Here is a 24572-nt window from a genome sequence, read left to right on the forward strand (position 1 = left end):
ACTCACTGTAAAAAGAGAAACACACAGACGCACAACTTTCGTCTCTCTCTCTCTCGCTCTCCAATTGGCAATATTTGAGAAAAGGGTTTAGCGATTTCTAATTATTGGGGGGACTAGCCCCCCTCAATGTCTATGGTGGTTATCGCCCTGATCAGACATGAAAATATGTTGTGGCACTATCGTGCAGTCTGTAATGATATGACGTTAGCAAACTTTAGCGATTTTTTGCAAACATTTCTTTGAGTAACATGACCGTAAATATGAACTCACGATTTAAAGTAACAAAACAAATAATTACTTTTCGTTCAAATCTTTATTAATGCCAAAAATGCTTACATTTATGTGTCTTTTTGTTCGCTTGGGTAGCCATGTTGCCGTTGAAGACGGTTTACGCTGAAATAATTCATACATACCCCTTCATTTGAAGTGTGGTCCCAAAAAATCTTCGTTTGAAGGGCTATCTGGCCCTCCCCCTCCAACCAAAAGAGAATCGAGACACCAGGGGAAAGGGGAAGGGCTAAGGGGTAGAATTGGGATTGGGCCTTAGGCCCAAGTTTAGAATGGTAAACTAATTTTGACGATGTTCACAAGGCTTGCCATTGGTAAGTCGGGCCTGGCTTGCAGTCCTTGTTCCAAGGTGTTCATGTCTGTTAAAATCTGTGTAGCTGAAGTAACAAAATCTGTTCATTAGGGATACTTACATGGTGTCCCTTTCTGGATACATATAATAGGAAATTTACAGGAATTACTGTTAAGACAGGCTGACAAATTGCAAAAACCAAGTTAGAAAGTGATTATATTACACCATGTTATCAATGTCTTGCAGCAATACTTCCAAAACAGTGAGTATTTTTATGATTTAAGCAGCACTGTGGTGTCTTGTCAAGTCTAAATTATTTTCTGCGGTAATCGAAAGCATGTCACAGATGCTGTTGATACAACTTAAGTTAAATTGAATCCAGAAAACATTCCTTTAATGTCTCACAAGGATGAATGTCATTGGTTTCAATAAAAGAAGCGCTCAATAAAAAGGAGCACTTTTCCTAAATGAAACACACTATTTCTCCTGTGAATGATTCACGCCTGGTGAGTCTATGGCCCTCACGGCTCATTGTACATCTTATCCGAATGCTCATCTGTCCTTCAGGCACTGGAAGCGAGAGGATATGTGCCGGATTTTCTATTCTCTTACTGTCACTTACGGCTGTAGGTTATTACAAGAGGATTTGGCGTTCATGGGATGTGGGATGCTTTAAAACAGCCAATAAAAGAATTATAGTTAGCTTGAGATAAATCACTACTGTGACATTCCATTACTAGAAAAGAGCCATTTATTACAATACAAAGCAATATGTTTTTTTATACATCATAAATAGTACATTAGTTCGTGTTTACAGGTCATGAGTAATAGTGCTGAAATTTGAAGAAGAGAAGCTGATTTAAGGGAATGAGAAAACTGCTCCCAGAATCCCCCATGAAAAACGGAGTTTACAGCAGCACATTTAGCCGCACTGGCCAGCTGAAGACTTCACAGCAGTTCAGGTGACTGTGATTCATTCATACTGAATATCAGCTGGACGCACTGCAGATTATCACCAGAGGCAGCGTGAAGTCACAGGGCTGATATTTTGATGTTGAAGATTTTGACGACATGGTCGGCACCAGCGCTGGCTAGCTGAACCCAAGCTCGCTCTTCGTTCCCGCCATGGCCTGCCCGGCCCAGCCTCGGCCTCCAGCGCAGCCTCTTCACCGTCAGAGTGTGAGACTGACTGTGATGGGTGGTCAAGGAAAGCCACAAGCACGACGTTGATTCAAGGCTACACAAATCTCCCCTCGCACACTGTCTGGATGTCTCTGGCGCCCCGTTTCACTTCAGCTCTGCCTGTCCAAATACTTCCAGGGGTGAATACACACTTGCCAATTTCCAAAATAACACAGGCAGACGAATAAACACACGAATCAATCTTGCTTTTCAGAACTCACTGCAATACGTGGCAAATTTTCACTTCTTGTGCTTCTAAGGTGAGTGACTTCTGGGTAAGAGAGATGTGTAAGTGCCTACACAGACGGTTTATCAATTACACCTACAGAAGGAGAGAGTTTAGCCAGTCGGGACTCAATCCACTGTGGGGGAGAGAGAGATAGCTAGCGAGAGGGCTCGGTGCGAACAGAATGCACAACATGGCCTGACCACTCTCTGACACCTCATTCTCTCTCTTCACGGATCAATGCGAAACCTGCCCACGGGAGCCCCCGTATCAATCTGAAGCTTCTCCCAAGCAGCGTGGCCAGCTCAGATACATGCGGCCCCTTTTGTTGTCAATTATACCACCATCACTGGTCTCTGGGTAGAGGTATGACTGTCTTTTTTAACTTCAGATCGCGTCACTTTTTGAGATGGTACGAGGAAGACTGTGAAACTGTGAGATTATTTATAGGGGCTTATGAGGCATTTTAACAGTTCTTAATTATTTTTGACCAAACAGCTTTAAAGAACCTGCTTGCTTTGGTCAAATTTTCTGTGCTGACTTAAAAAATAAAAAATAAAATTCTAAACTAATTGTGATTAAAATGCTTCAGGTGTGCTGTACTTGTTTGTACCACTGCACAGTTTGGCCAATTTTTTTGTGATTACATATTCAAATGAATTTACATACAAAATAAAAAGTGTAATTACAATTTTATTATATTTATTATTACTAAATTAAAAACAGTACACAAAACAAGAAATCTAGTCTTATTTTGATAAGCAGAGCTAATTATGCTTTAAACAGAGATTTACGAAGACTGAAAAACTTTTCTTTAAAATAACATCCACAGGCATAACGTAAAAAGTCAATTTTGATTTCACAAGTTCTTAGTTCTAGTTATGTGAGTGCAGATTCTGTGCAGGCCTATCAATCACACCTCTTAGCTAGAGTACAATGATGTTTTCAAACTCACCATTTCAGGATTATAAAAGAGTGGAGAATATGAGCAGGAAAAAGGATACCAAGCATCGGTTTCTCCACATTTGCTCCAGTCTGATCCAGAAGACAAATCCTCTAATGGCCTCCATTTATACAGCACAATCTTCCCATTTTCTAGACCTACAGCCAGCAAAAAACTACACAAATGCAAGTATAATTCAATATTTGTCCCAGACACATCGCACTAATTCTAATGATGGTGTTACATAAAGACCACAGGTGAATAACGTTACCTCTGGTCTGAACAGAGATATGGGCAGATAGACACAGCAGTAGCTGAATCTCCGACATCCAGAACAGAAGAGCAGGGGGTCACGCTTTCACCCTCACATTCACCGACACTGACTCCAGAAACACGATGACCCCAGATGATTACCTACAATAACACAACAAGGTCAGATGTCAAAGCTTAGACCGCAGGAAAGACTTGGACTTAAAAAAATGCTGCATGCAGTCCTTTTTCCCTCATTAAAAATGTTTTACACACAGAGTAATCAGTATCAGTAGCCTGATAGCAGCAGTTTTATTTTGCATGAAGTGGTTCTCATTATGGGGGTGGACACATTGAAATTCCATGACCAGCTAAATACCTCTCCCTTTATTTTTGCGTTGCCCCAGTTATTGGAAATTTTAGCTTTCTACAAAGGTATCGATAACTGAAAACTTTCATGTGTTGCTCCGTTCACACCATTACATGGCCGTACAAGTTCAAATGACTGCCATGCCACCAGTCCTACAACATTTGCTAAATGCATATTAAACTGGACCTTTTTTCACGTCACTTCCTGTTTGTTGCTGCCATGTGTTTTGAGTTTGAGCTCCGTCAAGTTCATTCTTTGTCGTCTAATTTTTTATCTTAAAATCAATTTTATACACCATCATTCCTTCTTGTCTCGACTTGACGTCACAAAGTACTTGCTGTCAGAGCTCCAGTCACATGACCAAATAATGCGTGTGTGAACCGCTGTGTCCTTACTAGTGTTTGCGTAGAGAAAAGCTTGCCTCTGGAAAAAGAAACAAACAAACAAAAAAAGGTAAAATCTAAAAATACAAGACATAATATTCACAACTGTATTTAGCTTAATTTATTACTAAATTCCATTTTAGTCCATTGGGATATTTTGCTCAAATAAAAGTAATACAGCTAGCCAGTCTGTTTTCTTTCACGTTTGTTTGTGCTGCAACTAAATCTGAGAGCAACCAATGCGAGTTGACGTCCTCTTAATTTATGCTTGTGAAATTGCAATTATGCTGATGAAATGGAAAAAAAAAAATTACAATGACAATAATCATGATTATTATTCATACTTATATTTTTGAGCAAAATAATGCAGTTTAACCATTATCGTGCAGCCCTACCTCAATGTTTGTTGTAATTTTGCTCATTTTTGCTCTGCTAATTAAAGCTCAAGCAACCACAAATGGCCAGTCACAGACTGGAGAGTCTTAACTCATTAGCCAGAAACACAAAAGTCAGGCAGGCATCAGGGGAGGCAACATGTCTTTGTGACAGAGATTTCTCCACGCATGACACTGTTCAACCACCATGCTGGGCTGTTCTCTGATCAGCTGTGACAATGACTAACCTCTCCACATCTGCAGCATACAGGCTGTGCGTAATACCAGCCTCAGAGAACGGACTGCGGCGTGCCTCGTCCCTAAGCGGCCTGCGATGCCTCGGACACGTCAGAAAATAGAGAAAGAAAAACAGACGCTCCTGTGGTTACCTTGTGTCAACAGTGATTTAGATGTGTATGCTCAGAATACACATGAACACTGCAGTGCGGTCACTGGGAGGCGCTAACTGACTCTTTCTAAATGCCAGGAGAATCTTACAGTGGGCGAACATCAGCAGTCCACAAACTTATATTGTTGACAATGAGAAATGGAGGAAGGTAAAAGCTGTCTTTGAGTAAAGAGGTCTATAAACCCTGGAGGAAGCTGTTAGTGTTCCCATTCATCTTATTGGATGTTACTTCTATGGGGCGGTTTACGTAGGGCTGTACGATTAATCAAAATAAAAACTGCGATATGATTCACAGTTTTCAGTGTCTCTGAGCGGCTCAGTTCCGTTCAGCTCGGTTTGCTCAAACTCATGCACGCTTATAATGTGCATTTGGAAACGCAGCATGCGCCAACCATTTCCCAAACTTGTAATGAGAAATCAGCTGTTGTCAACAAAAGAGAAGCTATAAGGGCTCCCTGCGGTTTTCACTCATTTGAAAGCTTGATGATTTAACATTTTTAAAAATGAAGTAATTAAGTCAGAATTATTATTGTAATTGCACAGTTGTACTTTAAAATAAAATTATTATTGCTAGTTTTCTTATATACTCTTTTTTTATTTTACAATGAAATACGACAATCGTAATATTTAGATTTTATATTTTTATCAATGACACCTGATATTATTATTATTATTATTATTATATTATTATATTTTCTTAAATACTCATTTTATTTTACAGTAAAATATTACAATGGTAATATTTCTTATTTTGTTTAATATTTTTTATACATAATACATACATACATGTATTATGTATATATTATTATACATAATTATATACAAAATACACTCAACTTGACCGCTTGTCTATGAGGGAACAAAGATGAATAAGGGATAAGGGGAGGTGTGCTGACCTGTATCTGAGTCAGGGTTTCCTTGTCTCCATAGGGACCAGGTGCGATCTCGGGAAACAGCGAGCAGAAGGTGTCCATTCGGGGAGAATGCCATCTGAGTGACGGTCAGGCTGTGGCAGGGCAGTGACTGAAGCTGTTTCCAGGAAGTTGTGCTCCACAGAAGAATGGCAGCATGTTCAGGTTTAGAGGCCTGTGACACAAGACACATGTTGATCATGTAGATCTTTCACACCAGCATCCACAAGCAAGTCGTTCTTTTAGTGCTCTTTTTCTGAACCTCAACTGCAGAGCCCCCCCACCGCAGCATTTGCAGCTCAGCCAGCAGTGTTAGAGAATAAACCTCACGTCCACAGCAAAGTCACCTGAGCCTGCAGGACCCCAACAGCAGGCCGCCATCAGCTCCACCGAATAAACCTCACAATCTCCGCTCGAGCGTGAAAAATGGCAGGTGACACGCAGAATGTGCTTTCATTCGGAAGGGCTTTGTGCGCGATCAGTGTGGGTTTGGCAGAACCACGGGGGCCAGACTGGGACACAAACCAATGATCTCCCTTCAACTGTCTCAAGAATGTGTCACACAGGCCGGAGGGCACGTAGGGCTGGTTAACCAACCCTGGTCATGCAAGTTCAATGTGTTTTTAATACGACATGCGGCTCATTACATCAAAGAGAAGGAAAATTTACTTACACATGGATTTCAGGGTCTAAATTGACACGAGCTTGTTAAAATGGCAAATGACTAAACATTTAAAACCACTTAAGGATCGGTGCAGCTTCACACATGCATGCTCTACTGTGTTCTGTTATTACAGTCCACGGATACATTTGTGTGACACTAATGACCATCTGGTCACCCATGTGATTGTACCTTACATGCTGAAGCCACCACAGTCCTCGCAGAATTCGATGCCAGACAAAACATCTCAAAGCCGTGCCCATACCTGCGGAGAGAGTGACATGGAAAGAGGGTATGTTAATGAGGGCTCTGTCAGTACCTGCTCACAAATAAAGCCTGAGCACCGTGACAGGTTCAGAGAGACAGTCGGGGCGGTGATTCAAACACGACGGATGCTTGGTGTGTCAGGGCTGCCGTGCGTGCTCGCCTGTGCTTATGGGAGTGGAAGAAAGCAATGCACTCTGGCAGCTATTAGCAGATTTGCTTAGTAATTTCCAGCACTGGATGAATAGCTCGGCAAGCCAGGCTGTCAAAGCCTTCAGCTGCTTACAGCTGTGTATGTAAATTATAACAGTTTATTCAGTGTCGCCTGTGTATCAAGGAAACTGGCTTTGAATTCTTATGAGCAAGATAAAAAAAATTGCAAGTCTGTACATTTCAATTGATTGTAAATGCCTTTTGGGGGAGGGGGGGGGGGGAATGAATATTTAATCATGAAAAATAGTCAATGTGTAATAATTTTGCAAAACTTCTTGTGAATAATATGCCCATTTTTCCCACCAACCAGTGCAAAATACCACTAAGCATCCAATTCTGTTGTATATTGCCTACAGTTTCAGCAAATGTCAGAGTCATATGTCATTTTAGTGCAACACAGGCATTATTCTGTGCTAACAAAAGCTCGGGAAACTTAGGCCAGAAAATACTGTATGCAAGTAAGCAAACACTGGCACAAATGCTTGGCTAATGCATTGCAAACACCCCATTGAATTGCTGTGGCAGTAACTATCCTCAGTTCACAAGGGATCGATAGAGACTTCAAATATCTGAGCCATTAATCCGTATGCTATTCAGATATAAACATTTGAACAGTTTAAGCAAATCTGCTGCAAACTGGTGCAGTGTTGTTTTTGTTAACTAAAACTATTTTTTTTTTATTGTATTTTGCAAAATTGCCTTTTGTAGAATAATGATTATTTTAATCTCCATTGTTGTTTAAAAAAAAAACATGCATAAAACAATTGGTAAATATCAGTGCTACATATTGGTTACTAGACACTTAAATAATTGCTACTGGTTGTAAAATAAAATTATTATTATTATTATTATTACTATCAGTCAGTCTAAAGTTTATTCTAATATCCATTATAACACCCTTTGCAGTCTGACACATTTCAGATGTGAGCGCAATGACACAACATCGAACTTGCATAACCAGAAGCATTAGCATTCACATACTTGCATACAGTATTTTTGTGTCTTAGTTTGGATGTAGAAAGTTAAGGAGAGATATATATATTTAATGAACAATTTTAGGCTTTTCCTGTATAGTGTCAAAGCATACAGAATGAATGATTCTTGTCATGAGCTCTAAATACCTATTACGCTGCATTATTTATATCACAGAAGCCGATTAAGCAATAATGCGGTGCAGCATTAGTGCTGGCTGCAGAACAGCCAATGAGGGCAGACGAACACAAATGATAATTGATGGGAAACTCACAGCTTCTGTACCTCTGGCCAGTGTGTTCTGCAAAAGGTCGTCCTCTGTCGGAGGCTCTGTCAACACACACACACAGAGTCACAAAATATAAACACAGTTATTATGGGAGATGAGCAGACACCTATAGACTGTATTTTTCAATAGGCTCATATTTTAATTTAGCAACAGATACACAGACGAGCAATTTACTCAAAGCTGTTTGGAACAACGGCAGCTTTATCTACAATTTTCAATGGATGTTAGCTTTACGACATGCTGTAAATCAAATTTGGCTCTCTTTATGCAAGCCTGAAATAATATTGTCTCATTTAGATATACAGACACTTATGCAACATATGCCCCAATTGAAATGGAATGGAGACCAGGCTTTTTTTTTTTAATTCATCCCTGGTTTGCGGTTTTATTTTAATTATTTCCCTCTTTGCCCCTCCAGAAGAAGCGAGATGGAGGGAGTGGTATTATTCCATTAACAACTCTGTGTCCGCCTCATTGCGCTCCCCATCGCCCAGAGTCATCAATATTTTAACTTTGCAATTATATAAGCCTTCTTTCTAATTATGATTCCAGATTAAGGAGCTTTTTCAATCACATTGACAACGTTTGCCACTGTTTGCCTGGAGCAAGAGCGGCATAAACCCCCCTGCTTCAACACTCACCCTCCACCCATCCCCCCCTTATGCTGTAATAACATTTGTCTCCAGTATCTCTGATTCATGCCCCAGATACATTAATAAACCAGAGAAAACAGTCTTTAATAACTGCTCGTCACAAATGTAGAATATCATTGTGTTTTCATGGAATAACCAAGGAACTGTCAACTTACAGTGTCTACCTGGTGTTGGTGAAGTTTTTGACTATTGCCATAAAGTCTGATGCATTTTATATTTCGTTTCAGGAAAGAACTGTCTACTTGGAGATAAACAGGCCAATTGACTGAAATGTAAAAATGACCAACCACAGTTCATTTTTAATGCAATAGTTGAGGAAAAAACTATACATAAATACCAACGAGTTTGAGAGGTTGAAAGTAGGACTCTTTATATTGGTCGGACAGGCTATTGAAATCTTCACTGTCCTGTTGAGAGCTCGGAGATGCGAGGTCACCTGTAAACACATCAGACGCCACAGTAAAGGTTAGTAACTGCCTCACCGCTCTCAGAATCAGCTCAATGCAAATTCTCCTGTGGCCAACGAATTCAAAGGGTTCATACCTTGAAACACGGCCTTGTTGGACAGGCCAAGGGCAGGAGTGCTGGCTCCCTCTGGGAGATCTGCTATTTCCTGAACACCCAGGAGACACAGACACATTGAAATACCTCTCTATATAAACCCTTCTACTAGATTGTGAACTTGTCAAATTTTGTCTGCAATGCAAAATACTCTATAACAACTGTTGTATAAAAGCAAAATTCTCACAAAATGCTGGTCTAAATGGGAGCACGGCTGTGTTTGGCTCCACAAGAGCCAAAGCGTTCCACGTGATATTCGCTTAATTACACAAGATCAACCTGAATTGAGAATGCCATTTATGTCGTCTCATTTACCATGACCTCAAGTTACAAAAAATGAAACTCCTTTAGCTATATATCTGAGAGCATGTGCATAAACATTAGGATTAAGATAATGGGAAAATGTGAGACTCATCTTAAAATCTCTCGCTGATCCAAGACAGCGCAAAGAGTAATTAAAACCCAGGTTTTATTTGATGCAACTAATTAAAGTTTAAAGATGAGATGATTCTAAGTACTTACATTACAGCCCAGCAGTTTCTCCACAGAGGTGCATGATATGTTAGCAAAGTTCTCCACAAAATTCCTTGGAGCCTTGAACACCCGCAGGACCTTCTCATCTGCACCGGACACTAACTGAAAACGCCCAACCATAGTCAGACACTGCATGTCATAACCGTGAATCTGCGGCCTTGAGATCTCATGCCAGGTAATCTGCAAACACAGAAAGCGTTGATCAACCGTAAAAGTTTAACGATGTATGATCATTGAAAAACAAAGAGTTGACATATGTTTAAACCTCTGAGCATCCTTTTCTGGTCCAGGGTGTAAAGAGTCTGGTAGTTTGGTCTGATCCAACAGTGATCATAAACTCTCCCTCAGGGTCCCAGCTCAAGTCCTGCACTGCGCCAAAATGACCCGAAATGACCACACTAGGCCTCCATTCTCCCTGTGCAAAACAGAAGTCTCCATATTAATTTACTCCATTTAGTATATAAATCATAATACACTTGAATTTTGTCAGTTTTTATTAGGCAAACAGGAATGTTTGCATAAAAAGCTTTGCATTACTGACAGATGTTGTCAGTTACGTCTGACCTGGTTGCTGTCACAGTGCCAGAGGTGCGGCACTCCGTGAAAGGCATGAGCCAGAATCTTAAAGCCGTCTGGACTCATCTGGCATCCATAGAAACCCAGGGTGTTTCCTCCAACTTCCCCAACACGAACCTTAATGAGGAGTCAACGAGAAATAATGGAGAAACTAAATATTCAAACTATCCATATTATAGTGTACAACACCACACATCAAACCTGAAACATTCTTGTAGGACTTCTTAGAACTACCTGGTGAATTGGTAACCCACTGAGGGACTCAAACCTTCAAATTTTGGTTACCCACCCTGAGGTGCGTTTCTCATACAACAATGTAATTTGCTGCTTAACTACCATAGTATGATGTATTGTTGGAGACATTAACAAGCTAGTTACGACTATATCCAGAAATTGTATTAACTTCATCACATATCCATTTGATCGAACTACCTTGGTTCCAAATACACTCACTGGCTACTTAATTAGATACACCTTTTCAACTGCTCGTTAACAAATCTATCTAATTCAGCCAAATACATGGCAGCAACTAAATTCATAAAGGCATGTAGACATGGTCAAGTCAATCTACTCCAATCAAGCATCAGAATGGGGAAGAAAGGTGATTTAAGTGACTTGGCATTGTTGTTGGTGCCAGACGGGCTAGTCGGAGTATTTCAGTAACTGTTGATCTACTGGGATTTTCACACACAACTATCTCTAGTGTTTACAGAAAATGGTCCAAAAAGAGCAAATATCCAGTGAGCGGCAGTTCTGTGGGTCAGAGGAGAATGGCCAGAATGATTCAAACTGAGAGAAAGGCAACCTCGAAGCAGATGGGCGACAGCAGCAGAAGACCAAACCGGGTGATACTTCTGTCAGCTAAGAACAGGAAACTGAGGCTACAGTTAGCACAGGTTCACCAAAATTGGGCAATACAGTTGCCTGGTCTGATTTATATAGCTCATTTTGCTCAAGAGCTTGATCCAAAAGAAACTGTGCTTCTCACCACAGACTGAGAGCTGCAGTTCCAACCACACAACATTCTGAAGCTGTTGATGAATGTTCGTTGGAACTATGGTTTTGGGAAACACTGAATTGCTGAAGTATGTTGGTAACAACAGAACTTTCTTTAAGCTAACAATGTTTTTTGGAACATCAGATCTTTACCTACAGTCCCTTAGAACGGTGGTATTGTGGACTGTCATCCACTCTGAAATCCTGTCTGAAGTGGTTATAAACCCTTTTTAGGGTTATTTGTTCATTTGATTATACAGTAAGAATTACAGTGGGTACGGAAAGTGTTCAGACCCCCTTAAATTTTTCACTCTTTGTTATATTGCAGCCATTTGCTAAAATCATTTTTGGCCGGACGGCCAGCTCTAGGAAGGGTTCTGGTCGTCCCAAATGTCTTCCATTTAAGGATTATGGAGGCCACTGTGCTCTTAGGAACCTTAAGTGCAGCAGAAATTTTTTTGTAACCTTGGCCAGATCTGTGCCTTGCCACAATTCTGTCTCTGAGCTCTTCAGGCAGTTCCTTTGACCTCATGATTCTCATTTGCTCTGACATGCACTGTGAGCTGTAAGGTCTTATATAGACAGGTGTGTGGCTTTCCTAATCAAGTCCAATCAGTATAATCAAACACAGCTGGACTCAAATGAAGGTGTAGAACCATCTCAAGGATGATCAGAAGAAATGGACAGCACCTGAGTTAAATATATGAGTGTCACAGCAAAGGGTCTGAATACTTAGGACCATGTGATATTTCAGTTTTTCTTTTTTAATAAATCTGCAAAAATGTCAACAATTCTGTTTTTCTGTCAATATGGGGTGCTGTGTGTACATTAATGAGGAAAAAAAATTAACTTAAATGATTTTAGCAAATGGCTGCAATATAACAAAGAGTGAAAAATTTAAGGGGGTCTGAATACTTTCCGTACCCACTGTACATTATGTTGTGACTGTTATGAGTTAATTGCCTGGGGTGGCTAAAATACGATCCCAAAGAGGACATTTATATGAAAACAAAAACCTTGGAACTACACTCTGCGCTCTCCATCATGTTCTTGATGGTGAGCGTTTGATAAGAGAGGCCTTCGCCGGTGTCACTGCCACCGATAAACCGGCTGGTCAAGCAGGCCACTAATTAGTAGTCATGAATCCTGAGCAATCTGAGTTGAGAGTCTACAGCTGTGCTCCATCTCCGTTAAGTAACAGTCTGAGGACACCAATTAATCAGGCCGACAAGCGAAAAGCACGATGTATGCAAAGAGGAGACTATTAAATGAGAAATAAATCGTGTTTGCTTCCTTTGAATGCATTAATGTGATGTTGAATGTAATCACGCACGCATTAAATCAAATGTGAGCCTCAGAAAGCTGGGAGACAAAATGGTCACATGAAGAATGAATCAGTGTAAACTCCCCTGACTGGGCTGGGCTATGAATACCAAAGCAATGTAATTGTTTTTCAGCAAACTGTAGCACGGCTTGCCCTCTGTCTGGCCCGTGTCTAACATGCTTAATGCTGCTCGAGTGTCTCACGGTAATGGGGGAAGCGAGTCTTACTGCGGAGCAAGCGGTAACATTGTATAAAACAAGATAATTAGTCATGATTATGCCATCAGCGATAACCTGCCTTTACTTTTATTTATGATTGTGCGCAAGCAAAGACTGATACTCCAGCCTCAACATCTGCATTGCCAATACACACTCAGCGGCTGAAGAAATAATTTTGTAATTTAATCAAATCACACTTTCAACTGTGAAAAGGAGGTATGAAAATTTCAGTTAACAGCCATCGCAGTGGTGTTTCCTGTTGACCTTGAGCAGGACAAGACATTTCCAGCAGCCGTGTTTAGAGCAGCAGTGATTCCTCACGTTCAGGGGTGTCACCACTCAATGATTCACAGTCTTTTGTCATGCCCAGCAGAGCATGTCTCAAAGATATTGCCAGATAAGGTGGCTAGCTTAAGCTCTTCATCAAAACGACAACACTAGATGGACAAATCAGCCATCTAATGCTGAGATTTTAACACCGCCACAAGACATGCAGGATGGTTCGGACAGAGCCACGTTGGCTGGAAAACAGATTCAAAACTAAATCCACAAACCATCAAACGGTAAGGGCTATCAACATTTTAACGCTCCCGTGTACACCAATAAAGAGACATTTGAGATGCCCTTCACAGGCGTATCCTACGGAGTGAATATGGCAGAACTAATGACTGCGATAAAGAGAGCCCTTCACTTTGAATGGCATGGATCTCTGCGAGCCATTCTGGAAAGAGTGATGCAACATTAACCAGATTGATTTTGAATTCCGTCCAAATGGCTACTCGTATATCATGGCCAAATCTCATGGGTGAAATGTGCAATCACTCTTGTTTAGGGAAGGAACACCAATATGGATCTGTGGCACGATGTGTGTTGTAACACAAACCACACTGTTTTGGATGGGATTTGTACGAAACCAAACAATTCAGGGGAGTGACGAAACTCTTGAGGTTGGGATCCTGGAAATCAAACAGCGCCCACAATGATGTGGTCTAGAAGTTACAGATCTTGGCTGGTAGCCAAAAGACTGTAGGTTCTTGTAGCTCAACTGGTATCAATAACAATGGCAAGATTCCCACTTAAAAAAATGAAAGCACTTTAGATAGAACCTATGAGAAATGGGTACACGTAGGTTTGAAGCCCAGCAGAAGCAATCCATGAACTATCAGCCTTATGCCCTTGAAAGGTACTTAGCACCGGTTGCTCCAGAGTGATTCAATAAGTATACTGCAAGTCACTGTGGATAAAAGCGTTTGCTAAATGACTACTTGGATTATCTTGCACTTTATCTTGAACTACAAGATAAAGGTAATCTCTACCGGACAAACTAATGCTTTACTCATTCCTGTGGAGAATGAGATGAGGATTCGTGAGACTGAAAGTGAGCAATCCAACTATGATGATGGATACTGAGAGCAGCTCAATAGTATGTCAATTCTAGGTGATGTGGGTGTGGGTCATGAGGTCTAGAGGTTAAAGATTTTTCACGGTAACTCATCCGTTCTCTCTTCTGGGCTATCAGGGAAAATAAACCATTAGCACAACACTAATGGCTCACAGAGTCTCAAAATGGTCCCTGCAGCCCCCCCCCCCACTGCTCACTGGCAACATGACTTTTTAGGAGGGTGTAGTTTACACAGCGGTTTGCCTGGCCACTCTACTGCAAACCAGCTCTCCACTAAATCTGACCAATTAGGCTAATCATTATGGAGGAGACTCTTCTTTGTGGATGCGTTAATTAGCCAAAGTGATGGTGGTCATTTTCTGCTTAGCAGGGCACTTGCAGTAAGTCCATAACTGTGCCATGAAGGCAAGTTTTAGTTAACATAAACTGCCATATTTATGAACAAGTAATTATTGCAAGTTCAATGGTTAAAGCCTTTTCACACCAAATGCAAGATTAAAAATTAAAACTATAGCAAAACTAATGTGATGTATGGAATTTAATCAAAGATCAGCAGCAAAAACAATCAGTAAAGTGAGATTAAATAGTATTCTTTAAATGTATTATTTAGTTATTGGACGTTTGCACAAACTTTTATGTTTGTATTTCCTTGTGCATTTTAATTTGAGAAATATAGAGGAGTAAAGTGCAGTTGTAGAAATCTTCATTTGCACTGTTGCAGAAATCTACCCAATAATGATTTATGTATATTAAATTATAAAGTTATTATAAATGTATATATATATTAAATTATAGATTTATATATATATTAAATTATAGATTTATATATATTAAATTACAAAGATATAAATAAAATATAATATCTGCCAGTTCAAAGGCGCTCAACCACATCTGATAACCCAGTTCACACCTACCTCCTATCATATGCCCTTTACCACTCTATACAGAAGAGACATGCAGTGCAGAAAATAACAGATGCAGAACAACCCCACTGCATCCAGGTACAACACAAGACCTGAAACCAACCTCTTTCTTCCTACAACTACAACTCACTGTCTTTCATTTTTAATTGGACTCAAGACATGCCTTAGTACGACAAAGCATGTGCGTCATCATACAACATGCCAAGTGTCAGAATCAGGAGCCATTGATCTGAGCCCAGAGTGTGCACCTATGTCTGTATGCCAAGATCAAAGTGAGTAGCTCTTATTAATCAACCACGAAGTCAAGCCTGTTATCTGCTGCTGCAATGCCAATCAAAAAGTCCTATTATGACTGAAGTGAAAAAACATAGTTTTAAGGTTATCTGAGGTATCGCCATCCCATTTCTGAGAGAAACTCACCAATCATTCACAGTCCCTCACACAGATGGCAGAGAACAAGCTTATCTGTGCAATTCTCAGTGTGTGGGTTAAATTTGACGCAGTTAGCAGAGAATGGGCAGATGTTCCCCGCATTACCCATAGAGCATAACAGCAGAGGAGCTTGTGCAGCACTTCCTGCCGCTGCTGTGGATTCTAGAAGTCCATGACTGGCAACCAGAGAGTCTATGAAAGAGAGAAAGGAAATGACCTCAGGATGGGGTTATTTCTTTCTAGGAGCTTGATCTGTACGCTCAGATTAAAAAAAAAAACTGAGGAGATTGAAGCCATTGACGTAGGGTCTGCAATGGGAGACATCTTGAGTCTAGAACTAGATCTTGTGCCAATTTAAAGTCTTTATGCAAGTTTTCATTATGATTTTAAAATACTTTTATTAGTTTATAAGGCACTACATGGTCTTGCATCCAGACTACCTTTTAAAAATGCTTTCCGTCTATAAACCTCAAAGGTCCCACAGATCATCTGGTTTCTCTCTTATTTGGTGATGCAGCTTTCAGCCATTATGCTCATGCCGACGGAGGAAATGAGAGGTGCAGAAAATATTGATATTTTTAAACATGAATTAAAAACCCTGTTATTTAGTCTGGCTTTTATGTGGTGCTGTAACTTTTTATTCAATTATTTATATTTATTTTATTTATTAACATCATTATAATTTATGTTCTTTCTTTTTGTTGATTTTTATTTTATTGTATTCTATTATTTTACTTTTATTATGAACTACTTTAATGCTATTTTCATTGCTTGTATTTTGTGTCAGTTACTTGTTTATGTTTGTACAGTTTATGAAAAAAGGTTTGATTTTTTTTTTTTATCCCATAATTTCCCACCCTTTCTTTATTGGACACATACAGAAACTCTGAAAGGCTGGAACTGAAGCTAGATTCCTTAGATATGTCTTCTGGAAATTCACACGCATTCTACTGCATTCTAATCCACCTTCTACATTTTTCCAATATCAGTATTTAGTAAACAAGATGACTTTACCAGCTCCACCCACATCCCTGAATCCTCCTCTGGCCCCCATAAGATCATGGTCTTGTCCATTGAGGCAGAGAGCAGCTTCAGGGGCTGTTCCACTAAGTCACCTGCAGGGGGAGACATCAAGTAACAAAATAGCGACAGAGACTGGATAAATCCAAATAAAATATACAAACAATATCAATCAAAATTAATATAATTTCACAGTACATTAGAGAGATATGAAGAAACAAAAGAAACAAAATCAGCTCATGCTCACTGATCACAAAATAAAAGCATGCAGGAATACCTTTGACACATGGAGGTTGCCAGTGAACTCCATAAACCCAGTTTTCATGGCCAGCCAACACCGTTTCAAGAGTCACAGCAAACTCTAAAGCAGAAAGAAATAAGCAACGAGGAGCAGATTATTATCCTTACACATTTTTCATTACTTAAAGTCTTTACTAGACAAATAACATTTTTTCTTGCATTTGGTTCTGGCAAGTTCATTTTTGGACCCCGATTATAAAACATTGTATACGTAATCCTTCATTTTTTGTGTTTATACAGGCCAAGACATGGTTTCAAAACAGATAATCAAGCAACTAATCAACTCAACAATAACCAAATTCTATAAGTCATCACACAACTAAATTACAATCATGCAAAACCTCCAGCCTCACCATCTCCAGACACTTGAAAAACATTCTCCTTCATTTTGATAACAGCCTCAGTCTGCTGGTTTGGTTCAGTGGCAGTCTTGGCAAACAGTCTCCACACTCTGATCAGACAGTCCTGTGAACAGCTGGCTAGCCAGAGCTCTCCATCTACACATTAAGCAGTGAAAAAAGTAGTATGTGAAGCTTTCCCGCTTGTATATTTCAGTTACGGTGCCTTTAGTTGGCAGCAAGTGCCTGTTTCATGCATTATAAAAGAATGTGAGAGTGAAAAAAACAATACTGGCTCCTTAGGATGGTGCATTTGATATCCTTGGACTACTTCACTGCCAGTACTGTATCATATGTATTAAATGGGTCTGTGACTTCAACTCTTATGCCAAAATTCACAAAACATGTGCACATCATATTTCACCCCACAATTGCTTTGATGTTTTACATTTGAGTTTGTTTGTAATTCTCATTATTTCTTAAGACAATGTTTATTGCTGTAATACAGCAATGAGAATCGTCCTGACAGAGCCAATTAAAATCAGCTTAAGATGTGCATAAACACACAAACGTTTTAATTTACTGCATCACAGTAATGAGAAGTGCTAGACCACATTCTACTTTTCTATGTGGCTTTATCGCCAATTAAAAAAGGAAATTGATTACATCTTTTAGTCAGAAAGAAGCAACTAAATAGTCAATTTATTTAACTAATCTTTAGGAAAATATTTTTGTGGAAACCATGTTCCATTTTTTCAGGATTCTTCAATTAAGAGGTCAAAATAACAGCATTTATTTAAAATAGAAATTTATGTAACAATATCAATTTTGCTACTGACATTTTCAATGAATTAAACGCATTTAAAGTATTAATAAAAAAAAAACTGACACCAAACCTTTGATTATCAGTATAAATACTAAATGCTACAATAAGGACTAAAGGCTACAAAGGTCAAATGTAGATTTCATGAGGTCTTATGGTCCTAAATCATGCTTCATTTTACTTCCTCTAAATACAATATTTCTTAAGCACATTTATTCCATTTAGAGATCCTACCTTTAGTGGCCCACTCCACACATCGGACCCAATCCTCATGTCCTGTCAGAGTCAGAAGCCTCTGAAACTAAACACACCCACAGGTAACATTCAAACACCCACATGACACACAAAATGTACACCTGACAATCTTACCTGTCCATTGAGCTGCACATACAGGTGAACTCTGCTGTCATCTCCCCCACAGGCGAGTACTGGAACTGCAAGAGATGTAATTATCCTCTTCATTCACACGGACACACCAAGCAGACAAGTCACTAAGTCTATTCACGGCATCTAGAAGCGAAATACAGCTACAGTCCAGACGTGAATAATGTAAGAGGCAGGCTAACGTCGCCCCAGTACATATTTAAAGCACAGAATGAGATTTTAACATGATAGGGCTGGACAATACAGCAAATCAACATGGAGCAGTTGATTTGCCAGGCGCAGCTTACCTCTGCTGCCTGGCAACAACGCCAAGGAGACATCCATCATGAACCCACTCCCAAAAGATACGGTCTCGAGGCATTCAGCTAATGAAGAGAACAGAAACACCTCACATGAAAATGAACCCGTCCAACTCATGATGAATTCTAATTAAAAAAAAAAAAAAACGTATTTTAAATTAGGCTATTATTAAAGGGGTCATATGATGCTATTTTAAAGATCATTATTTTGTGTATTTTGTGTAACAGAATATGCTGACATGCTTTAATGTTCAAAAAACACATTATTTTTCAAATACTGTACATTATTGTAGGTCCTCTATGCCCCGCCTCTCTCAAACACGTAGTTTTCAACAAAGCCCCCTCCTTTGACAAGCGCAGTCTGCTCTGATTGGCCAGCTGACCCAGTGCATTGTGATTGGCCAAACACCACAAGCACACGTCGGAAATGTAATGCCCCTTACCATAATTGCGAGCGTCAGCTTTCAAAGTAAATATCAAGACAGTTAATAATGTTGTTAGTTTTACCATCAGTTCAAGCCCGAAAGGGCAACAGAATGTTAGAATGAGCCGTTTTAGGAGGGCGTGGTTGACTCTTAACTTTCATAAAGAATATCTCTTTGGATTTGAGACTTTAGTCTTTGCAACTTTACAGATCTTCTTTATGCACCAAGAGCTTGTAACACTCCAAAGAGAAAGGACAAATTGAAATCGCATCATATGACCCCTTTAATCCAAAAACATATTTTGAAATTAGACAATCACCCTGACAACCTGAAATCATCTCCTGAGCTAATTTTAAAAATAATGCACTCAAAAGAAGCAGGTTTCTGCATATTGGCAGACAGCTCATTAGATAACTGTCATTTGAATGTTAGATGAATGATGCAACTCATCATCGTGTGACTTGAAAGTCTGTCAAAACAATGCAGAAATATTGCATTTACCCTACTGTATATCGCTTTCACACAACACTTTTTAAAATGTCTCTGAAATATCACTTTCTTTCTGAACAGTAAGTACGGACATCAGAAATAAAGCAGTAGGAATCATCAAATGATGCCTGTGCTTTCTAATTGTTCTTTAGGGAGACACATTGAATTAGAATTAGAGTTACGATGATTTTTGATCATGATGAGCTTCTTCTTATTACAAGTGATGGTGACTTGTATAAAACAAAAAAGTCAATAAACACATGGCATGTATACGGTACATATATTAGATATAGGGGTCAAAGACGAAAAGGGGTTTTCAAGCATCAAAACAATAAAAGCTGTTAGATTTTGCTGTAGTTGGCTGAGCAAAGGTTTGGGTGGCTAGCCAATGTATTACATTTCTCTAATACATAAAATAAGTAAGCTTGACCAGAGTTCTCGTGGGGAGAATAATTTTTGAAGGCAGTAGTTCTTCAAAGAATCTTAACCCTTGTAAGAGTCCTAGCTTCTCCCAGAGTTCTGTCTGTGAGACAGAACTTTACACTGGTAGCAAATGGCCTTCAAACAACAGACTGATACCATTAGGACCTCCTACTGGAGAGACAGGATAGAAGAGCCATCCTGTGTATTTGGTTTACATCTTTACAGATTACATCAGGAAAGAGTCACAAGGTGACATATCAGATGTTGATTAAACAAGAAAGAACTATACATAAATACACAAAATCCTTCAAATCTTAATACAGCTTTACATTTTGTCCTGTTTAATTTGACTTTTTCTGAGCAAAACATTATAACTGTCATACATTTTACCATGACATACAGAAAAAAACATTCAGTGTAACAATAGTTCATATTAGAGCTGCACGGTTAATCGTTAAAAGATCGCGATCTCGATTCAGACAACAACACGATCGCATTTCTAAATGACAACGATTCTCCCGCGTCTAGTCTTACCGGATCATTCAAATCTGCGTTCGCACTGCCGCTGACACACAGAGAGCAGTTACCATGTTTGTTTAAGAAACAGCTTCACAAACAGTCTTTTCAACTACACAGTATTATTTATGTGGTACAGTCATTCATATTATCACAGAAATACTGGGATGAAAGTTTATAATTCAGATATAAACATTGATGTCTATGGTAGCGCGACCAAAATAGAGCAAATCCGCGTTTGAAAGTAACTGCCACATAACGTTTGTGTCGATTGCATTATTATACAAAATGTATAATTGAATTAATCATTTATTCAAGAGAATCGTTCAAAAACGCTGATTCATCCAGTAGGTTTATGAGTGAGTCGTTGAATCATTGATTCAAACAACTTTTTAATAATTTTAATATTAAATTGAAGTATTAAATATATTATATTTTAAATACATATCAACAGTCAAAAGTTTTTGAACCGTAAGATTTTTTTTTTTTTTTTTTTTAAGAAGTCTCTTCTGCTCACCAAGCCTGCATTTATTTGATCCAACGTACAGCAAAAACAGTAACATTTTAAAATATTTTTACTATTTAAAATAACTTTCTATTTGAATATATTTTAAAATGTAATTTATTCCTGTGATTTCAAAGCAACATTTATCTGAAATAGAAATCTTTTGTAACATTATAAATGTCTTTATCATCACGGGGGAAGTCGTGGCCTAATGGTTACATTTTAAAATATATTCAAATAGAAAGCAGTTATTTTAAATAGTAAAAATATTTCACAGTATTACTGCTTTTGCTGTATTTTGTATCAAATAAATGCAGGCTTGGTGAGCAGAAGAGAATTCTTTAAAAAACATAAAAAATCTTACTGTTCAAAATCTGTTGACTGGTAGTGTATATTAAAATGGTTAATACTTCATTCAAATTAATTAAACACTTTTAAATAGAATGCAGCAATCATATTTTGCCACACATTATTTTGTTTAGTTCAGAATCGTGGGAGAATCGTGATCTCTATTTGAGACAAAAAAAAATTGTGATTCTCAATTTATCCAGAATCGTGCAGCTCTAGTTCATATACTAAAAAAATCTTGTCAGGTGTGTTTAGAACAAGAATCATTAGATGACATTAAAAGACTGTTTAAGGATCACAGTGCTGCCCGCAAAAACTAATTCATTGTCAATTTAAATCTTTACCACTATCCATCAAACAATTAGGTTTTACCCATTTGTCAGCAAGAAGTTTTTAATCATTTAAACTATAATAAAATTTAGTATGATTATGTATTCTTTTATACACTTTATTAAGTACAGGTCAGAACAAGTATGTTGTATGTTTGATGCAGACACCAAAATGGGACGTCTTGTCTTTCACCCATAGACATAAAGTCTTTAAAATGTCTTTACTGTCAACTTAATGTATTCTTGCAGAATAAAAATAAATCTTACTGACTTCCAAACCTTTGAGTACAGTAGTGCATATTAAATATATACACATATTTAGAATTTTTGTATTTGTTGTACTATTTGCTTTCTGTTGATCTTGGTTGCTGACATCCAAGGCAAATTCTACTGTATCTCTGTGATGACAAATAAACTGATTTTGAACTACCCTATAAGCACTGAATTTGAATTTTAAACTCTCCTTAATTTACAAGAACCAACCAGCAGATGTCAGGCTTGGAGAATTTAAAAAAGTCCTTATTCAAAAGCAAACATAAAAAAAAAAAATTAAAGAACTTGCATTGACTGAGTATTTTAAATCTAGACTCTTATGATGAACAGAAATCTCACTTCCTATCTTACCTGTATCATAGCTGCACGTCCAGAGTTTAACAGTGGAGTCAGAAGATGCCGAGGCCACCAGTAATTGAGAGGAGGACAGAGACATGGCATCCACTGCACACACGGGCCCCGAGTGTCCCGAACACACTGCACATGCTGTGAGCTGCAGCAGAAGATGGGACAAACTCAACTCATTTTTTTTTTACTTTTGTGAATATCCATTTAGACAGATTTACAAATCACAGATTTGAAGTCCATAACTGACAAAGCTGGGTCATTCCTGTTCTACGGTTCTTTTTTGGGGGGTTTTATCATGCTGCAGAATTCATTTTATCAAACAGGATGATTTGACAAACAGTTTGACCATTCCATTCCAAATCCATTGCTAAAACCGCTTGTGCTGTTGTTTTCCCACCAGAAATAATGAGGATTATGCCATTGAGGATCTGGGCACGTTGCAACAAACCTATTAAGTTAAGAAATCAATTAGTTACAAATATTTATAATTGTGACAACTAGTTACATCACGTTATATTTGTAAGAGTGTTATCACCAAGGGCTATCTTAACATAAGGGATTTGTCGCAACTGGTTGCTATTCAAAAGATATTCCAAAAGATGGAAAGGGATATTGAAATCCGGTGGAAAGTTATATAAAGACCAGTTTTTTGTTTTTTTTAAGGCAGCTTGAAATTCACCTTTAAGTTTATGTTAAAAACAAATCTTTAAAAGCTGTTGATTTATTATTTAATATTTTATCCAATGTATTGCATAACAGAAACGACCCAATTATGTTGTCAGCATAAGTGTTCATATTTACTGTTGCTATTGTACACACATACCTTCCCATCCTGCTTCTCCCAGACAATAACATGATTATCTGACCCACCGGATACCAGCTGGGTTTCCGGACCTGCAGAAATCTTTGTTTGTATTTTGTCTGACAGTGACAGGCAATTGAATAATGTCTATGCATGAAGATAAAAGACTTCACACTTTTTCAAACCTCTGAAATTGAAATATCTGTCAACAGCCTATTTGACATTTCTTAATGATGGTCAAAGTAAGACTTACTGCAGTCTTGTTTATGAACCCACTGGACAGCATTCACTCTTCCAGTGTGTTTATTCAGCACCTCAACAACCCTTATTTCCTGGTAACAATTAATAAACAAAATCTAGATAAGACACCTGTCACACTTTCACAGTCACTTGTCACAGATCTTATTTGACAGTTTATCAAACACTAAAGACATTTACTATGAAACTACTCGATCAGAAGAATGTATACTCTAAACACAGGTTCGAGTTCACAGTCTGCACTATGGATATGCCGGTATCAAATTTTCATGTTGCGATTAATTGCTAATGCGTTTATCACGGTATACGGTATTATCACGATATTGAAATGTAGTTTTAAAAAAAGTGCTGTCATAATACAGTATAACAGGTTTAATAACTTTTTTCTTATAACAAAAATAACTGAACATTTAAATGCAATAAAGCAATACAGAAAAAAATTATAAAGTTAAAAGTTTTACACAGATTAAAGTGCAAAAGAACTATAAAGATCAATAGGTATCACTTTACAATAAGACCTTATTAGTTAACCTTAGTTAATGCATTAACATTCACAATGAGCATTAGCTACATTTGCTACAGAAGTTATTAACCTTTGTTAAAAAAAAATACAAGTCTTAGTTCATGTTAGCTCATTAAATAATACAGTTGCAACTTTCGATTTTAACAACGTGTTATTTGTAATATATAATTATTCACGGTATTTAGAAGAGCCCACGATAACAATATCGTGCGGTCATTACCGTGATGTATCGCATTACCGAATACCGGCACAAGTCTAGTCTGCACATCACTGCATTAAAGAATCGGAACTTGTAAGTGCATATGTAAGTGTAATAACATGCGGAGCATCAGCATCACCTCAACTAAATCAAGTGAACAATCATACAGTCAGTACCTGTGGATTATAAAGGGCAATTGAATTACATGTCCCAAATGCGATAAGACCTCCTCTGCCCCATGACACAACATTAGGAGTGCGATTAACACAACAAGAGACATGACATGTGTCTATTCCGGGCGCTGCCATTTTCGACTCTGCTGTGT

At 38.4% G+C, this 24572-nt stretch overlaps 1 protein-coding gene across 1 annotated transcript; it reads right to left on the reverse strand.

Moving 5' to 3' along the window:
• Positions 1-1313: 1313 nt before the first annotated feature.
• On the reverse strand, positions 1314-24556 carry LOC107653855 (elongator complex protein 2-like). Its single transcript, XM_016440710.1, is given in 23 exon segments — positions 1314-1769; positions 2993-3106; positions 3203-3345; positions 3854-3971; positions 5609-5802; positions 6481-6553; positions 8012-8032; positions 8034-8067; positions 9017-9115; positions 9223-9292; positions 9763-9954; positions 10040-10189; positions 10339-10467; positions 16660-16760; positions 16943-17026; positions 17319-17462; positions 18361-18427; positions 18496-18560; positions 18798-18875; positions 22469-22610; positions 23289-23359; positions 23521-23599; positions 24424-24556. Coding segments are annotated over 23 exon segments (2457 nt in total). The 5' UTR covers position 24556; the 3' UTR covers positions 1314-1612.
• Positions 24557-24572: the final 16 nt, after the last annotated feature.

This window comes from Sinocyclocheilus anshuiensis, unplaced genomic scaffold (genome assembly GCF_001515605.1).
Source record: "Sinocyclocheilus anshuiensis isolate Anshui unplaced genomic scaffold, SAMN03320099.WGS_v1.1 scaffold223, whole genome shotgun sequence".
NCBI classification, from domain to species: domain Eukaryota; kingdom Metazoa; phylum Chordata; class Actinopteri; order Cypriniformes; family Cyprinidae; genus Sinocyclocheilus; species Sinocyclocheilus anshuiensis.